This window comes from Aotus nancymaae, unplaced genomic scaffold (assembly GCF_030222135.1).
Source record: "Aotus nancymaae isolate 86718 unplaced genomic scaffold, 86718_ANA_hifiasm-v0.15.2.pri h1tg000001l, whole genome shotgun sequence".
NCBI classification, from domain to species: domain Eukaryota; kingdom Metazoa; phylum Chordata; class Mammalia; order Primates; family Aotidae; genus Aotus; species Aotus nancymaae.
Window position 1 is genome coordinate 2748187 of NW_026988412.1, and position 18816 is coordinate 2767002.

The 18816-nt window shown below is 47.7% G+C and overlaps 1 protein-coding gene across 3 annotated transcripts; it reads left to right on the forward strand.

Moving 5' to 3' along the window:
* The first annotated feature begins 216 nt into the window (after window positions 1-216).
* CD93 (CD93 molecule) lies at window positions 217-4815 on the forward strand. Of its 3 annotated transcripts, none has more exons than XM_012463430.3 (2): window positions 217-2763; window positions 3342-4815. In XM_012463430.3, the coding sequence occupies exons 1-2, from the start codon at window positions 827-829 to the stop codon at window positions 3433-3435; spliced, it is 2031 nt and encodes a 676-aa protein (XP_012318853.2). In that variant the 5' UTR covers window positions 217-826; the 3' UTR covers window positions 3436-4815. The 3 variants fall into 3 exon arrangements, with proteins under 3 accessions (XP_012318853.2, XP_012318854.2, XP_012318856.2); XM_012463431.3 differs by having other exon boundaries at window positions 3049-3431; XM_012463433.3 differs by having other exon boundaries at window positions 217-2709; window positions 3049-3431.
* Window positions 4816-18816: the final 14001 nt, after the last annotated feature.

Genomic DNA, 18816 nt, shown 5'->3' on the forward strand with positions numbered 1-18816 from the left:
CAATGCAATATTTCCATTGTGAAACCCCCTAAACTGCCAAATTTCATCCAATTTGGATTCACATTCTCGAGGAGCTTGGCATTATGTTGAAAACCCAGACGTTCCCATGACCCGGCTCCTATTTAAAAAAATGCCTGTCTATTTAAAGTTCACGATGGGGAGATTAAAGAAAAAAGACTCCCAAAGCCAACAGAGGACATGGGATAGACAAAAGGAAAGTCCAGTTTGCTTCACTTCTAAAAAAGGCTGAAAATTATAACCATCCATCGCCTTGTGTCTTAAGTCTCAGAATTTTTTTTTCTCTTTTGGTTGTTTGCAAACCAAAGTAGAATTTTATTACGGGTTACTAAGGAAGCTTCCTTGAGTTTCTAGCCCCCAAAGTTTCTGCGCACTCCGTGGCATACCACTGAGGCTCCTCATGCCACGAGAAAGAGAATGGAGCCAAAATCAAGCCGGCGGGATGTCGGAGCTGTAACGTCTTCCCCTACCCCCCACCCATTGCTGAGTTTCCACAGTGCTGAGCCAGGGACCCGGCAGAGCCGCCTGGCTCCTTTTATGAACAACAGCACCGTGATGAAGGCAGCAGGAGTCAGAGACCTATTCATTGCAGGAAGCCCCAGCATCCGGTGAGAAATAAGAAGTGCAACAGCACAGGATACGCCTTGGGTCAGGGGGACGTGGAAAGCCGGCAGCCTTTGTGTCCTTCTCTGGGCCAGAGTGGCTGCAGCTCACCCCTCAGCTCCCCTCAGGGCCCAGCTGGGAGCCCAGATAGAAGCTCCTGTCCCCGCTGTCCCTGCTGGGCTTCTCGCCTCCCGCTGAAGGGCACATGGAGACCTGGACGGGCACCTTCACCGGCCTGCTGCTGCTGCTACTCCTGGGCCAGCCAGGGGCTGGAACGGGAGGTGACACGGAGGCGGTGGTCTGCACGGGGATGGCCTGCTACACGGCCCACTGGGGCAAGCTGAGCGCCGCTGAGGCCCAGAACAACTGCAGCCAGAATGGGGGCAACCTGGCCACTGTGAAGAGCGAGGAGGAGGCTCAGCACGTCCAGCGAGCCCTGGCCCAGCTCCTGAGGCTGGAGGCAAACCTGACGGCGAGGATGGGCAAGTTCTGGATTGGGCTCCAGCGAGAGAAGGGCAAGTGCCTGGACCCCAGCCTGCCGCTGAAGGGCTTCAGCTGGGTGGGCGGCGGGGAGGACACGCCTTACGCTAACTGGTACAAGGAGCTCCGCAACTCGTGCATTTCCAAGCGCTGTGTGTCTCTGCTGCTGGACCTGTCCCAGCCTCTCCTTTCCAGCCACCTCCCCAGGTGGTCCGAAGGCCCCTGTGGGAGCTCAGACTCCCCTGGAAATAACATTGAGGGCTTCGTGTGCAAGTTCAGCTTCAAAGGCATGTGCCGGCCCCTGGCCCTGGGGGGCCCAGGCCAGGTGACCTATACCACCCCCTTCCAGACCACCAGTTCCTCCTTGGAGGCTGTGCCCTTTGCCTCTGTGGCCAATGTGGCCTGTGGGGATGGGGACCAGGACAAGAGTCAGAGTCATTATTTCCTGTGCAAGGAGAAGGCCCCTGATGTGTTCGACTGGGGCAGCTCGGGCCCCCTCTGTGTCAGCCCCAAGTATGGCTGCAACTTCAACAATGGGGGCTGCCACCAGGACTGCTTTGAAGGAGGGGACGGCTCCTTCCTTTGCGGCTGCCGGCCAGGGTTCCGGCTGCTGGACGACCTGGTGACCTGTGCCTCCCGAAACCCTTGCAGCTCCAGCCCATGCCGTGGGGGGGCCACATGCATCCAGGGGTCCCATGGGAAAAACTACACATGCCACTGTCCCCAGGGCTACCAGCTGGATGCAAGTCAGCTGGGCTGTGTGGATGTGGATGAATGCCAGGACTCCCCCTGTGCCCAGGAGTGTGTCAACACCCCTGGGGGCTTCCGCTGCGAATGCTGGGTTGGTTACGAGCCGGGCGGTCTCGGAGAGGGTGCCTGTCGGGATGTGGATGAGTGTGCCCTGGACCCCTCGCCCTGCGCCCAGGGCTGCACCAACACAGACGGCTCATTCTACTGCTCCTGCCAGGACGGCTACGTTCTGGCTGAGGAGGACGGCACTCAGTGCCAGGACGTGGACGAGTGCGCAGGCCCCGGGGAGTCCCCCTGTGACAGCTTGTGCTTCAACACACAAGGGTCCTTCCGCTGTGGCTGCCTGACAGGCTGGGAGCTGGCCCCAAATGGGGTCTCCTGCACCATGGGGCTTGTGTCTCTGGGACCACCATCTGGGCCCCCTGAGGAGGAGTACAAAGGAAAGAAAGAGGGGAGCACTGTGGCCCCCGCTGCAACAGCCAGTCCCACGAGGGGCCCCGAGGGCACCCCCAGGGCCACACCCACCACAAGGAGACTTTCGCTCTCACCTGATGCCCCAGTCACCACTGACCCACTCGAAATGCTGGCCCCTAGTGGGTCCCCAGGAGTCTGGAAGGAGCCCAGCATCCATCACATCACGGCCGCCTCTGGCCCCCAGGAGCCTGCAGGTGGGGACTCCTCCGTCGCCAAACAAAACGACGATGGCACTGACGGGCAAAAGCTGCTTTTGTTCTACATCCTGGGCACCGTGGTGGCCATCCTCCTCCTGCTGGCCCTGGCTCTGGGGCTGCTGGTCTATCGCAAGCGGAGAGCGAAGAGGGAGGAGAAGGAGGAGAAGCCCCAGAATGCGGCAGACAGGTACTCCTGGGTTCCAGAGCGAGCAGAGGGCAGGGCCACGGAGAACGAGTACAGGTAAAGGGGGCCCTGAGCGACCAGGGGAGGGGACGGGCAGGTATGGGGCACCGACTGCAGTACAAAGAGGTGGCAGCAGGAGCAGGCACAGGTTCCCTGCGGGCAGAAACACCCCGATCCCGGCAGCCGGCCCCCAACCTCTCCCCACGCCAGGCACGAGGGCCCCCTTAGCAGCGCACGCTGCCCGTCTGTGCAGGGCTGCTCGTGGGGCTCTCTCCCAAGCTCCAGACGCACAGGTGGCAGTGGCGCTGTGGCGTCCAACACTGCCTCTTTTGTTTTTCATAGTCCGACACCTGGGACAGACTGCTGAAAGTGAGGTGGCCCCAGAGACAGTAGAGTCATCGGCCACCGTCCTCAGAGCTTTGAACTCCCCATCCCAAGGGGGACCCACATCTTTCTGAAAGACTGGACTGGAATCTTAGCAAACAATTGTAAGCCTGCTCCTTAAAGGCCCCGGAACATGCAGGTATTTTCTACGCATGTGTGGTGCTCCTGAAGTGGAAGCTGTGTGCTGGCATGCCACGGTGGAGATTTTGTGACTCTGTAATGATTCTTACTTCTCCCTTTTCAAATTCCAGTGTGATAGATTCCGGATCAGGGTGTGAGGAGGCCAGGGCTAGGGGCTCCCCTGAACAGCTTCTCTGCTCACTTGGACCTAAGAGGAAAAGGTAGGCTACTCGTGCTGATTAGGATTGAAATGATTTGTTTCTCTTCCTGGGATGAAAACTAAGTCAATTAATTATTCAGTTAGATGAGAAGCTCTGGTTTTTTGGTCAAAGGGAAGATGTTCAGGACTGGAAACATTTCTTTACATTTGCATTCCTGCATTTCCCCAGCACGAGTCTTGCTGAATGTGATCTTGTTGACGTCCCCCAGAATGGCCAGGAGTGAAATTAACCGCTTAGGTCACCAGGAGGCCGGAAGTGCCTCCCTAGTTCTTCCATTTCTGGTAGTCTTGGGTTTATTTGCAAAGGAAGTGTGAAAAGTATGAGAAAACTTGCTTGAAGTGAGTTACAGGTGTTTGTGAAGTCACATCATCTACAGGGCTGGGTGAGAGCGGGCAGGGATTTGTTCACAGATACTTGAATTCATTCATCTAAATATACTGAGGTTGCCACACACTTGACTGTGGATGTGATTAACACTGACAAGCAAACAAAATCAAGAACAGCTCATCTTTCAGCCCGGGGAGGCCCCAGACGCCCTGCGTGTGGCCCTGCCTCCACTTCGTCCTGCCGGGAATGCCAGTGCTCTGAGCACAGACGGAGGAAGCCCTGCAGAACCTGCCATCGGACTGTTTCCTAAAGGATGTGTGAACGGGAGATGATGCACTCTGCTTGAAGGCTGTCCTTTTAAAAGCATGTTAGCACAGTTTATAGTTCACAGTTGATGCAGCATCCTGAGATTTTAAATCCCGAAGTGTGGGTGGGGCGCACACCAACTAGGGGGCTAGTCAGGCAGATTGCTTAAGGAACGTTTGTTCTGTGTCTCTCTTTTCCTTAAAAATGGAAGTGGGGAGTGAAGGAGGAGGGAAAAAGAGGGCTAACTAAAATCTTTTTTGTCAGCAAAACCTGCTCAAAGCCATTTACATTTAAATCCTCATTTTAAAGGGTACACTTGCAAAGGTTTCTCCTTATGATAATGTGGTCCATAGTGCGCGCTCTCTCTCTCCTCTCTCTCTCTCTCTCTCTCTCTCTCATGGCACCATTCTGCCTGGGGCACTGGAACGCAGCCCTGGGAGTCACCGATGGTCAGAGTCACTAGAAGTTACCTGAGTATCTCTAGGGGGGGCCTCACGTTGCCTGTGGGCTTTTTGCTGCCACTGTGCAGGAGAACAGGCAGAGGAAATGTGTCTTCCTCCAAGGCCCCAAAGCCTCAGAGAAAGGGTGCCTCCTTGTTTCTGGTTTTGCCTTAGCAAAGCATCGGTCTCGGAGGTGGCACCCTGGAGCAGTTAAAGAGCCAGCAAGTGCAGCACCTTCAAGTTAATACTCTTGCCAGTTTTGAAATATAGATGCTATGGTTCAGATTTTTCTTTTTTTGAGAGAGTCTCACTCTGTCCCCCCAGGCTGGAGTGCAGTGGCGCGATCTCAGCTCACTGCAACCTCTGCCTCCCAGGTTCAAGCAGTTCTCTGCCTCGGCTTCCCAAGTAGCTGGGATTACAGGCGCCCGCCACTACACCCAGCTAATTTTTATATTTTTAGTAGAGACAGTGTTGCACCATCTTGGCCAGGTTGGTCTTGAACACCTGACCTCATGATCGACCTGCCTCTGCCTTCCAAAGTGCTGGGATTACAGGCGTGAGCCACCGTGCCAGGCCGGTTCAGATTTTTTTTTAATGGAAAACTCAATGGGCAGGGGAGGTGAAAGCAAAGATGGAGGTTTTGTGGGGCTCAGTGGGGCGCTTGGAACTTCTTTTTAAAGTCATCTCATGGTCTTCGGTTTTCAGTTGGAATTCTGGTGTTTAGCACTTAAGGGAGACAAAGGCTATGTCCATTTGGCAACACTTCCTTGGCCACAGAACTCTAGGTGATCTGTGGAGCTGGGCAGTCTGTGGCATGGAGAGCAGCTGTCTGGCCATTCATAGGATTCTGAAGACACTGCGGGATACGCTGCTGACCAACATCAACCCTGAGATAAATGCAAATGCAACACCTTTCCCTCTGGGCCTTGAAAATCCTTGCCCTTATTCTTTGGGGTGAAGGAGGCATTCCTGTCCTCGGCTTCTCAGAGCCCCAACACAGTCTGTGTGTGAATCCTGGGGTCCTTGAATTCGCTGAGGTCACTACAAGCCCTGCTGTTCTCACAGTGTTCTGATTGCTCTCACATCCCAGCACCACCTTCTGGTCTCTGAATTTTTCTGTAGGTGGCAACATGCAGCCCCGTTCTCAACAGCAGGGAGGGCATGGATCCCCTCTGTGGAACCCACAAGGGGAGAAATGGGTGACAAAGAGTCCACTTCCTTAAAAGGTGCTCTGGCAGGGCTGGGTCCCTCTCCTAGGTGGCGCTTTCTCTTGCACACCACTCCCACTGCTTGGGGAGAGCCAGCAGCCCACCCAAACAGCTTAGGAAGTGGGTCTGATGGAAACCACTGGCTTCAAACCTGTGCTTTATTCTCCTGTTTATTTCTGCTGTCACTTTGAGGCATGGGAATTCTTGTTTTGAGGATCTCGGGGGCCACAGCAGTGGGTAAACAAATGCCCATTGGCCAAGGGGCCATTGACAAACTGTCTTTATCCAGAGGGACCCCCGCTTGCTCAGTCATGGCACAGCAGGGAATCCAGGGGTCACAGTATGGGGAGAGGTGTGCCCTGCTACCTGCTAAATCCTCACTAGACACAGTGTTTCTGCCCCAGTGACCTGTTCAGCACAGAACAAGCCAGGGCCGTGGGGACTGGTAGAAGTTTTTACCTGAAGATGGAAAATAAGACAATGAAGATTTGTTGCCAAATAGCTCAATAATTCTGGGAGACTCTTGGAAAAATTGAATATATTCAGGACAAACTCTCCCTCCCCTCATCCCACCTCTCAAAGCAGATGACGTAAAGAAAACGTCTCACACACACAGCTCACCGTGCCCACTCATTCCTGAATTTCAGGTGCCATCACTGCCCTTTTCTTTCTTATTCCTTGTTTGGGAAGGGTGACGCAAGAGGACAATTCCCACAGATAATCTGAGGAACACAGAAAAACCAGGGCAGGACCGTTATCCACAACGCTTTAGGAGCAATTTGGTGAGCATCCTCTGTAGAGGGACTCCATTCCTGCTCAACAGCTTGGTTTCCAGGCAAAACCGGCCACATCTGGTCTCTGCCTTCCGTGGCCCACACATCTAAGCATCATCAGCAGTGCCATAGCATCGCGGTGCAATACATCCATGAGTCACGCTACCGTGTTATGTCTGGGTAATGTGGGGAAGAACTGCATGAGGCTCTGGTTAAGGACGTGGGGAAGTGGGCTGCGGTCACTGCCAGCCTTGCAAGGCCACCTGGAGGCCTGTCTGTTAGTCAATGGCAGAGGAGCAAAAACTTCAGGGAGGCCCAGCCTCGTGTCATCTTCCCCGCGATCAGGCAAAAATGTGAAATAAAGACATGAACCTTTATATGCATGTATTATGTCCGTTTTTCAGGGTAAACTGAGTTTAAAGGAATTTCTTTGCTCTTCAAGTTGCTTTGTCTTTTCCGTCTTCATCATGGGCAATTGTTTGAACGTCTTATCCCTGAGCAGTCTTTCGATGGATAGAGATGATCATGACATGCTTCTGTTTCAACCTTTATTCCTATAAATATTTCTGTGAAAATTGGGAGAACAGAAATGCCATTTGACAAAAAAAAAGAATTAAAAATAACAGTCTTTTTAAAACTAACATAGGAAACCCTTTGCTATTATTTCTCTTCTTAGCTTCTCCATTGTCTAAATCAGGAAAACAGGAAAACACGGCTTTCTAGCAGCTGCAAAATGGTTTAATGCCCCCTACATATTTCCATCACGTTGAACAATAGCTTTAGCATGGGAATCTGAGATACGATCCCTGAAAACATCTGTCTCTACTTCGGCTGCAAAACCCATAGCTTAAATCTATATGGTTTGTGCATTTTCTCAACCAAAAAAAGAGGCTGATAATCCAAATTCTCCATATATTCATTAATCAAAGACACGATTGTCATACCAGATTCCTGAGACAAATACTCACTGAAGGGCTTAATTAAAAATAAATTGTGTTTTGGTCTGTTCTTGTAGATAATGCCCTTCTATTTTGGGTAGAAGCTCTGGAATCCCTTTGTTTCACTGTTGCTCTTATCTGCAAGGTGGCAAGCAGTTCTTTTAGGCAGATTTTTCCTTCTATTCCCCTGGGCTGGAGTTCTTTGCGCAGATTTGGCATCAGCTTGAATTAGATCCTTGCATAAGTCTCGCTCTGTGATGTCAGATGTGACCGTAAATGTCAGTAATCACTTCACAAACACTAAATGAGAATGTAAGTCTTTTCAAATGTGTGTATTTCAAATTTGTTTGACTCATTCTGGAATTACAAGATTTCTCTGCAGGATTTACCCTCATCCTGTGCATGTTTCTCAGACTGTAAGGAGGGAAGGCTCAGAGACCGAGCTCTTCCTCCCAGTTCTAACAAAATGGTGCTTTGAGTGCCATCGTGGGTCAGCCTTTAGGAAGGAGCAGCTTCATTGTCCTTTGAACTTCCTGTTATGTGCCTATCTTAATAAACTCTTAAACACATGGTTTGTGAACTTGTATTAATATATTTCAAGACAACTCAAAATAACCGGCAGAACTTGCTTTCAAGGTCATTATATTTATTCATCTCCCTTTTCAAAAAGTTGCTAAAAAGAAGGTAACTTGTCGCTGAATTTCTGTACCTGCATCTGCTGGAGGCGAGAGGGGGCACAGGGCTCTGTCCTCCTTCATTGTCTCAGCAAATGTGTGCCCTGTCCCTCAGCATGCTGCCCTTGAGGACACGGAACACAGCGGCTGGGCTGCACTGTGCCTAGTGTCCATGGCAGCTAAGTCTGCTCATCCATGTCCCCCTCATCACTCTTTAATTCCCTGCATCTTGTAAATTACATGAGAGACGCCTGGCGCAGAATTAAACATGTCCAATGGATGCAATGTGAAAACACCGTTCTATAATTATCATCGGAGCATTTATCACTACTTTGTCAGCAAAGCCCTTTCAGTTTATTTAACTAATTGGACAGGCAGATCAGATCGGTGGGTGTTTGGCTGCACAAATCTCACGGCGATTCCAAGTCAGGAACAGCAGATGGTGGTCAATTCTGATTCAGCTTGCTTTCAAGATTGTGCACTGGGTAAAGGCTGTGACAAAAGCACAGGGCTTAAGAAGGATAAAGTGTTCTGTTATGCTAATGGTACAGAACACTTGCAGTAAATATCCATCAATTAGGGTTAAATGCAGCTGATTCCGTTAGCAGTCTAGTCATTAACAACGTACATTTGGAAATTATTCCTCAGTATGAACAACCATGGCTGCTCCCCCAACACACACACACACACACACACACACACACACATACACACACACACACACATACAACCCAGAGACATGCATCCACAAACACACAAAGCCACCGACACACACCCACAAGCACACACAGATCTAACATCCTTCTGTCTCATACTGAAACACCCCAGGCCAGTGTTTCTTGATTTAGGAAAAGCCTATGAAAAAAAACACCAACTTGTGATGGTTACTTTTCTTGGTGACTTTTGCTGTCTCACTAAAATTTCTTAAATGCTAGGTAAATCTTTCTCAATCAAATGATTTGCATTAATCTGCACACGTATCTATTGCACAATGCAGAGTACATTTGTGTTGCTATCATCAGACAAAATGCAGATTAAAATGACTCAGACACGTACCATGCACCTTCCATGGGACTGAACATGCATCGAGTGAGCCTACTGAGTTCTCAGCTGACTCTTGTGTATATTCAGCAAGAGGAGATACAGAGAACAGGGATAGTAAACTTGAAAACCAGAGAAGTCACACTCAATCTTTCCCTGAATTATATGTGGCATTACAGGCGCTTAGAAAGAGAACGACTGATGGGTTTACCCTTCAGATCCTCTGAATACCTCTAACTTTCCCTTGTCTGAGGAAATTATGGACAGCTCAACAGTGAAAAAGTGGAGAAAGAGGCAGAGAGAATAAAAGGTATAGATCAAATGCAGTCATTTTTCTGGAACTGTGTCTGACTTAAGGACGCTCAGCGTGTAGCTCAGGCACAGGCCCTCTCCTGAGAATCCAGGGAAACACCACCGATTTCCCGGTGAGCAGTTGTCCCTCTCTGAGTTCTGGTACTTGGGTTCTATTTGAGGTTTGTCATCATTGACTTGGATGCTGATGTTCTCTTGTGGTTAGAATTGGTTCATAGAAGTCAACTGAATAGGATGGAAGGATGGGAGGGAGGGAGGAACGGAATGAATGGGAGGGACGGAATGAATACATGGGAAAGAAGGAAGAGATGAGGGAGGGAAGACAGAGAGAGAACACAAAAGCGGGTAGAGGACTAACTTGGGGGTGGTGAAGGTCACGATCAGGTCTCACAAAGCTGGGCTTGAAGTCTGAGAAGAAAGGGCCAAGTTTCTCAGGCTGTGCCTGTACGAATTCCGGGCCGCTCTGTCCTTCTGGCCCTGGCAAGACCCAGCACCCTCTTGTCACCTTCCTGCGAAGTCTGCTTGCCTATGCCGCTGGCCTTACACCTGTCCACATAGTTCATATCACAAGACCTGAAGCCAAGCCTGTGACCTCTCTCTGTTGGGCTCCTCCTGTGTTCAAGTGTCATGAAAGTAATGAAATTTGTGAGGTGGAAGAAAATAATTGGGACTTCAACCTTCTTTCTCCAGGGTCTGAGATTATGTCCCAAATGTTTTACTTCATGGTTGAAATTGCCGCCTCCCGTCCAGCGTGTGTGTGTCGGGGGCATCACGCGCTTGTCATCTTTCCTTCTCCTCCGTACTGCGAGTCCTCATGCCCTAGCCTCCATCAGGTCCTCATCCCCCATGGCTGGGGCTTCCTCAGCTTCTCCTCGGATTTCCACCAGTTCTGTCTTCTATTTACAGCTGTGTAGTGAGGGGCCTGATTCCTACTCGGTAGATTTCATCCTTTACCAATAGAAAATATAACTTTTGAAACTTTTCACTTCAAATTATATTTTATATGTCTTTATAACTGATATACCCGATTCATTCTGCTGTATCTGATGAGTATGAAATTTTTTTTCCCCTAAATTCAGCCTTCATGTTTGTTTCTTATAAACAACAAAGCTGGATTTCACTTTATGTATTTATCTTTATTCAATCAAAGTCTTTGTCTTTTAATGGGAGAATTCAATTGATTCACATTCATTAAGGTTACTAATAAGTTTGTGCTGACTTATTTTGTACGTTCCATTTATAATGACTCATCGGGATGTGTAGTCTCTGTCTCTCGTCCATTATTGGATCAATTCAGTTTTCTGTTTCCTTTTTTCCCTTAATAGTTTGGAACTGATGTAGACTATTTGTATTCTTCAAACAGTCTTACTTTTTCACCTCACGTACTAAAACCTATGTCTTACTATCAATGTCTCATGTTAATTAATAGCTATCTCCTCCCCAACCCCCAAAATGCCCAGCAATCTGTTATTTCCCATTCTTCTCCTCGAAAATTACCCACATTCCCACACCCCTGCCCCCCTGGATTGCATGTGAGTTTTATTTTTTGATCGTTTTACATTTTTACAATCGAAACCTACTTGGATGCCGCGAGTTTTCCTTGATTTTTTTCTCATCCTCACCTGTGATTCCCAGTACTGTTGGATTCAGTTCTCATGGGAGTGCTCTGCTGTGATTTGTGTCTTTTTCTGAGAAGGTCATCTAAGGCAGGTTTTCTGTATACTTGCATGACTGGAAATGCCTTTCCCTTCCCCACATTGCGTGATGTCTCACCTAGACACAGATTGTGAAGCTCTAAGCTACTGTCCTGTAGAACTCTGGAGATGCCCAGCCTTTGCTTTCTTGCATACATTGTTCCTGAGGAGAAGGCTGATGTCAAATGATGTGTTTTCTTTCATAGGACATTTCTTTTTCTCTCCCTTTTCTCCTCCAAGTACTTCGGTGATTCTCTTGTTCTCTGTTGAGTCCTGAGGTTTTGCTTCAGGTCACAAGTGCGGTCCTTTTCTGGACCCGCCTGCACTAGGTGAGCTCTTCCCAGAAGAAGGGGGTGCTTCCTTCTAGCTATATTTGAACCTACGAATGTGTCTGGACCCCCTGGAGCCCCCTAAAGGGCTCCCTAAAACCGAACCCCTCCCCCAGAGCTTCTGACTCAGCTGATCTGGGGTCGAGCCCAAGACTGCATTTCTGCTGATGCTGCTGGTCCAGGAAACCGGGCTCGGAGAACCACTGCTCAGTTTGGCCTTCAGTAATCTTCTCTTATTCTTGCGATTACACCTTGTTGGTCATTGTTTTGACTCTCTTATTCTGGAAACAATTTTAGATGGTTCTATTTTCCATGTCTCTTGACTTTCCTTCCTCACTTTCTGTCTTCTCCTAGTGGGCTATAAGGCTATGCCTTCTCTCCAGCCCTTCCAGCGATCCTTGCTCTGCTCTACTGTTTTTCCAAAACCCCAATCACCTTCCACCATGGTATACGATTTCTATTTATACACTACGATTGATTATTTAGTATCTGTATTTATTTACTAGGATGTAATTGCCACCGGGGCACGTTTTTTGTCTTTTGGTCTCTGATATGCCCTAGGCATCTAGACAGACAGTGGCGCTCAGTAAATGCATGTGGAGTGCATGACTGAGCTGCGGGTTGGGGCAGTGTATCAGGCAGGGTAGGCCAGCGCACACTCCTGGTGGGCCTGTGTGAGCCTCAATGCTGTCCAGGGTCTCTTCCTCACATGCCACCTGAGGCTGCAGGCTCCTCCTCCACTGTCTGCTCACCCGTCCCCTCTCTCCAGCTCATGGCACCGCCTGCACTCAAGCCTTCACTACTGCCAACCTGGATTGTGGCTGCCGTATCCATCTTGTCTGGGACTCTTTGCCCTCCAGCTCTCGAAAACAGAGCCTGAGGCAAGGACTCCCAATCCTGTGGTTCACTGGGAAGCATGGGGAACCGTGGTAGCGGGATGGGGTGGTGACATCACTGTGGAAACCCTGGTAAACACTGCAAAACACGCCAGGGTCATCACGTCTGAGAGCCATGGAGCGGGGGTGTAAATACTCATCAGTAGTGACGAGGGGGCTGCTCTGGGTGGTGTGGGTGGATAATTAATTCCCAGCACTTTCAGATGGCCACACACTTAAGGTGGGGAAGTCTTCAGGTACAGATGCAGGCCCTGGCAGGTGTACTTGACCTGAACACGGTGAAAAGTGCTATTTGTGGAGCACTGGCAGCCTCTAGCATGCGGCTGTCCTCTAAATGCAGCACAGATAGTCCTCCCTGCCTCCACAAGCCATGCCTCCGCTTCCCCAGGGGGAGCTGTATCTGTGGAGATGGAGCTCTCCCCCAGGATTTTCCTGCTGTCTTTCATCACTTTATTCCTTACAGTGGCTATACAATTTGTATCTTCCTGAGCGACTGTAAGACACTCAGTATTGTGCCTTACTCACAGTCAAGCCTCAAAGAGGTTTTAAATACAAGACCCCTGAATATGTTATTTTATACTGCATATGTTATAAAAGCAATGAAGAGGAAAAAAAAATCACCGACCTTTTACTATGTACCAAATGGGAAAATAATATTTATTATCGAGAAATAGGTAGTGTTACTATCTGCATTTTATAGTTAAGAGAACTGAGGCAGAGACAAGTTAAGATGAGTAGCGAGGTAGAGGAACAAAATCTTACGCTCTCATTCTTAATCACCAGCTCCCCTGCTTCCCGTTAGACACGAGTGGGAACTGCAACTGACAAAGTGTCAGCCAGCAAAGAGCGGGGAGTTGAGTGGGCCTCAGCCAGTTTCAGATAGGAAAAGCAGAGCGTTAAGCAAAATGGATATTTTTGGTATTTTTTTTGTGTGTAACGGAGTCTCACTCTGTCGCCCAGGCTGAAGTGCAATGGCAGGATCTCGGCTCACTGTGACCTCTGCCTCCTGGGTTCAAGTGATTCTCCTGCCTCAGCCTCCTGAGTAGCTGGGATTACAGGAGAGCGCCACCGTGCCCACTTATTATTATTATAATTATTATTTTTGTATTTTAGTCGAGACAGGGTTTCACCATGTTGATCAGGCTGGTCTCGAACTCCTGACCTTGTGATCTGCCCACCTCACCCTCCCAAAGTGCTAAGATTACAGGATATTTTTAATAATATGTTCAAATGAACTTACTTGGGCTTATGTTTATACTCCCCAAAGACACACATGCACATACACACATGAACACATACACACGCACACACACTGGGGCAGAGCTACTCAAAAGCTCTCTGATCCCCAGAGAGACTGGCCATCCTAAGACCCACCTTGTCTGCTCTGAGAGCAGATCCCAGGGAACACACTCTCACAGACTGCCCCCCACATCCCGCCCGTGTGGCCATCCCCAGTCTGCCTTGATTGAAGTGACGTGTTTGAATGCAGTGGGAGAGGAAGGGAAGTGGGAATGTGCAAATCGCCCCGTGGTCCCGACCTGCTCAGAGGCCACGTCCCAACTGGAACTCTTGCATACAGTAATAGGAATGTAAATAGTACAACGTCATCAAAAACAGATGGTTTCTTTCTTAAAAAGTTAAACATACACTTACTATACAACCCAGCAATTCTGCTCTTAGATATTTATTTAAGGGAATGAAGCCGTGATCTACATGGTCTTGGCCACAGATATTCACAAGGTTTATTTATACAGCTTCGATCTGGAAACAACCTAGATATTCATCAGCAGGTAGCTGGGTGAAGACTGTGGGTCACACACACAATGGGTTATCCCTTATCGAGGAAAAGGAGCAGGCGTCTGAAATACACAATGAGCAGGAAAGCCAGACACAAAGGAACGAAATTAGCTGGACACTGCATGATTCTATTTCTATGACATTCTAGAGAGGCAAAACTAATCTGCAGGGATGGAAGGTAGTTCAATGGTTATGTGAATGTGGGGGTTAGGGTTGGGAGCAAAGGATCTTGAGGGAAGTTCATGGAACGATGGAAATACTTGACTGGGTGTTGGTTATGCGGGTGATTGCATTTGTCAAAACTCCTTAGACCATACACAGAAAATGGGTACATTTTATTGCCTGTTAAATTAAACCTCAATAAAGTTGATTTTTAAATGCTGCTAATCATAGTTATGAATTAAACAAAAGATTTACAAATTGTGACCTGTATATTTTTCTAGAAGTGGGAAATATGACTGCTTTGGACCTCATTATTTCAGAGGTAGTTAAAAAGTGAATGACGACTGTGGGCCTGAGTCAGCTTTGTGCTTTCTACACTTTACCTGCTGCAGGTTGATTGACCAAATCCTCTGCTCAGCACCAGGGACTGGAAAGGCATCTGTCTCTGATCGTCCGCCTCCATCTTCCACCAAAGCATCACAGCAATCGTGAATGTCCCTAGTTATACTGACCTCCATCAAAACACTCACACACATCACAAGGGAGCTGTCACCCTTGTCTGTTCCAAGGCCACTTTGCTCTCATCAATCCTGAGAACTGACTTTTTTAACTTGCAGCTTTGGTTTTTCCTTTTGCCCATCTTCCTTTAACTCATCTGCCTACGTTTCCTTCTTAGAAATGGCCACAGTCAAGCCCTGCTTTTTGGCTGTAGGCCTTTTGGCTAGAGGCCCTTCAGTTTTAGGAAAGCATCTTTTACTATGGAGACAACATTTCATGTTATTTAACTTTATGAGTAAAAACGGCCTCAGAAAATCTTCTGGCAGAGACTGCGGGCTCCAAGTTTGAAGTGCAATCGATGTCAACAATAAAGTCACGGCCTTTCATTAGGAGGTTTTTCCATTGCACAGGAGAGGCCTGATGCCCAGTTTGACTTCTTTGATGCTCACAGCGACTGGATTTGATGCTTAACGGGTTTGCAGCTGCACTGAATCCTGCTCATTAACTTTTGCTGTGTGTTGAATGGTCTTCAGCATGAGGTATTTACCCTTTCTGAGCAAAAAAAATAATAATAATTCATTTGGGCCTTCTAATTTCAAATTTTGGAGTCCCATTGGGATGGAATTAAGGCCTCCATTAGCTTAACAAGCAAGAATCAAACCAAAAGAGAGAGGGATAAAAGATATATTGGGGAAATGAGGTTCATAAGAGATTTGAGCTGTGCTGTTTAGCCTACTAAAAATTTATCTTGGAGGAGCACTTAGCTCTTTGCTTATATCTATTTGTGTGAAACAGATAGGAATTTTAAATAATTTTTCCATGAATGCAGGCAAATCAGTATCTGTTCTAGGTATCTTATTCTGGTCCTGCTTACATCTAAACATGTTAATGAGCTTGTAATATTTAGCAGTAAATTTGTCTCTGCGTAATAAAGCCTGGTTAACATAATGCTTATTTTTCTCACATGACAAGAAATTCAGAGGCGGGAAAGTCAGGGCTGCTGCCACTGCTCTTGGCTGCATTTCTGCTTTCGGTCCTCCAGTTCCAGCAATTGCATGGCTTGCACCTTCCTGCCTACAGCGTGGCTGCTGTGCCTACAGCCCTCACACAGAAGTCCCGCCCACCACGGAAGTCTTTTTAAAAGCTTATTTCAAAAGAAAACACAACAAATATTGGTCTCTAGTTAATAACATGGGTTGATGTGTTTAGGGGGATGTGGACTGATGCCTACAACTTACTCATATGCATCACAAATAAGCTGTATTGATGGCTGGGTGGATGGACAGATGTGACTGAGCAAGTCGAGTGACATATTAGAAGTATAGAATCTAGGTGGCGTTAGAATCTACCTGTTAGAATTCTACCTAGGTAGAATCCACATAACTCCACTGTGTGTTTGGAAATTTTCATAGCAAAATATTAGGAAAAAGACTTTGCCTGTGGGCTCCAGGCTCTTTCCTGTGTGCAGCTGCATTTCCCCAAATGTGGGGATACCTACCTGCCCTGTCAAGGACAAGCAATGACCTTGATTTGACACTGCCACAGTGAATGAGTGAATGCTGCAGGTGTTCTGTGCCAGTCAGTGATTCACCCTGTCACAGTTGGGGAATAGTGAAAGGAAGCCTTTTTTTTTTTTTTTGAGACGGAGTTTCGCTCTTGTTACCCAGGCTAGAGTGCAATGGCGCGATCTCGGCTCACCGCAACCTCCGCCTCCTGGGTTCAGGTAATTCTCCTGCTTCAGCCTCCTGAGTAGCTGGGACTACAGGCACGCACCACCATGCCCAGCTAATTTTTTGTATTTTTAGTAGAGATGGGGTTTCACCATGTTGACCAGGATGGTCTCGATCTTTTGACCTCGTGATCCGCCTGCCTCGGCCTCCCAAAGTGCTGGGATTACAGGCTTGAGCCACCGCGCCCGGCGAAAGGAAGCCTTGAGGGGAGCAGTGGAGGCGTCCACAGCCAACCTGCCCAGCAGGCTGATATGCACCCCTGTCCTCTCTGGAGGCAAGTTTGGAATAAGAGCACAATACTGAGGAGTCAGACGGACTTCAGTTTCATTCCTGGTTCTGACAGCTGCTTGCTGTATGACCTTAAGCAATTTGCTGAAATAGCCTTGAAACTCAATTTCTCTGTCTGTGAAATGAGCACAATGTATAGTGGCTGGCACAAGACGGAGGAAAGTCCTTAGCACAATGCTAGGCCCATAGAATGTGCCCAAGCAATTACCAGTACTCTCAGTTCTGTGTCTGCAGTAGTTAAGTCTCTCAAAATGAAGACACAACCTACATCCCGATGTTGGAGGTGTCCAAGGATGGTCTTCTTCAGGGGCCTCTGTAAGGCCTCCTTATGGGGTGGGGCTTAAAGACATTTTCCCCACCCTCACTTGATCTACTCCTGGCCCTTCCCCACTCACCCTCTCTCTGACCCCAGGGCTTGCAAAGCTATTGGAGCCTTTTGTCTGGAGCTTGGTCGATAGTGAAAGGACCCCAACAAACTGACCCTGGATTGGTGCACTACGGTTCCATGGGCAAAGTGAAAGAAGAGGGGTGAGCGTTTTCTCTGGTTGAGACTCTTGCTTTCACCATTGCAGTATGTGATTAAAGCCTTCACCAGCACCTTCATTTTGGCTCACTGTTGCTTTAATTGGCTACTCCAACACCTGACAGCTCAGCCTTCTCTCTCCTGCTCAGCCGAACCCAATAGAGGAATTAAAATGCAATAGTAAAATAGAAATAAAACTTAAGACTGCTATTCTACAAAAGACACTCTGGAGACAATGAAAAGATATGCCACAGACTGGAGGAAAATATCTGTGAAATGTATACAGTCTCAGATGGGGCAACCATCTGAGAAATATATCGTTAGGCAATGTCATCATTGTGTGAACATCGTAGAGTGCTTACACAAGCAGGAAGGCATAGCCTACTATGCACCTAGGCTATGTGGCATGGTCTATTGCTCCTAAACCTGGACAGCATGTTACTCTACTGAACAGTGAAGGCAATTGTCACACAATGGTAAGTATTTATATATCTTAACATATCTGAACATAGAAAAAGTGTAGTAAAAATATGCTATTATAATCTTCTGGGATCATCTTCATATACACGGTATGTCATTGACTGAAATGTCACTGAAATTATGCAGTGCGTGATTTTATCTGATGAAGGGCTGATATCCAAAATATACAAAGAACCTCTCAAATTAAACAATAAAAAAAAACCCAATTAAAAAATTGGCCAAAAATTTAAATGAAAACCTCCTCAAAAAAGAGGCACAGATGGCAAAGGAGCATTGAAGAGATGCTCAACAGCACATGTCATTAGGGAATTGAAAATCAAAACAGCAATGAGATATTACTCCATACCTATTAGAATGGCTACAATCCAGAACACTGACAGTTCCAAATGTTGGCAAGGAAGTAGAGCAGCAGGAACTCATTCATTGCTGGTAGGGATACAAAATGATACAGACACTTTGGAAGACAGGCTGGCAGTTTCCCACAAATCTAAACATACTCTTACCATCCAGAAATTGCACTCCTAGGTATTTACCAAAATGAGTGGAAAAATTATATCCATACAAACATCTGCACATGAATATTTATAGCAGCTTTATTCATAATTGCCAAAATTTGGAAGCAACCAATATGTCCTTTGGTAGGTGAATGGATAAATAAACTGTGCTCTACTCAGACAATGGAGTAACATTCACCACGAAAAGGAATGAGCTATTAAGCCATGAAAATGCTTAGAGGAAACTTAAATGCATATTACTAAGTGAAAGAAGCTAATCTGAAAAGGCTACATACTCTATGATTCCAACTATATGACCTTCCAGAAAAGGCAAACCTATGGAGACAGTAAAAAGTCATGGCTGACAGGAGTTGGGAGGGAAGAAGAGGCAGAGCACAGAGGATTTTTCGGGCAGAGAAGCGATTCTGCATGACACTGTGACAGTGGAACACATCATTAGTCGTTACATAGTCAT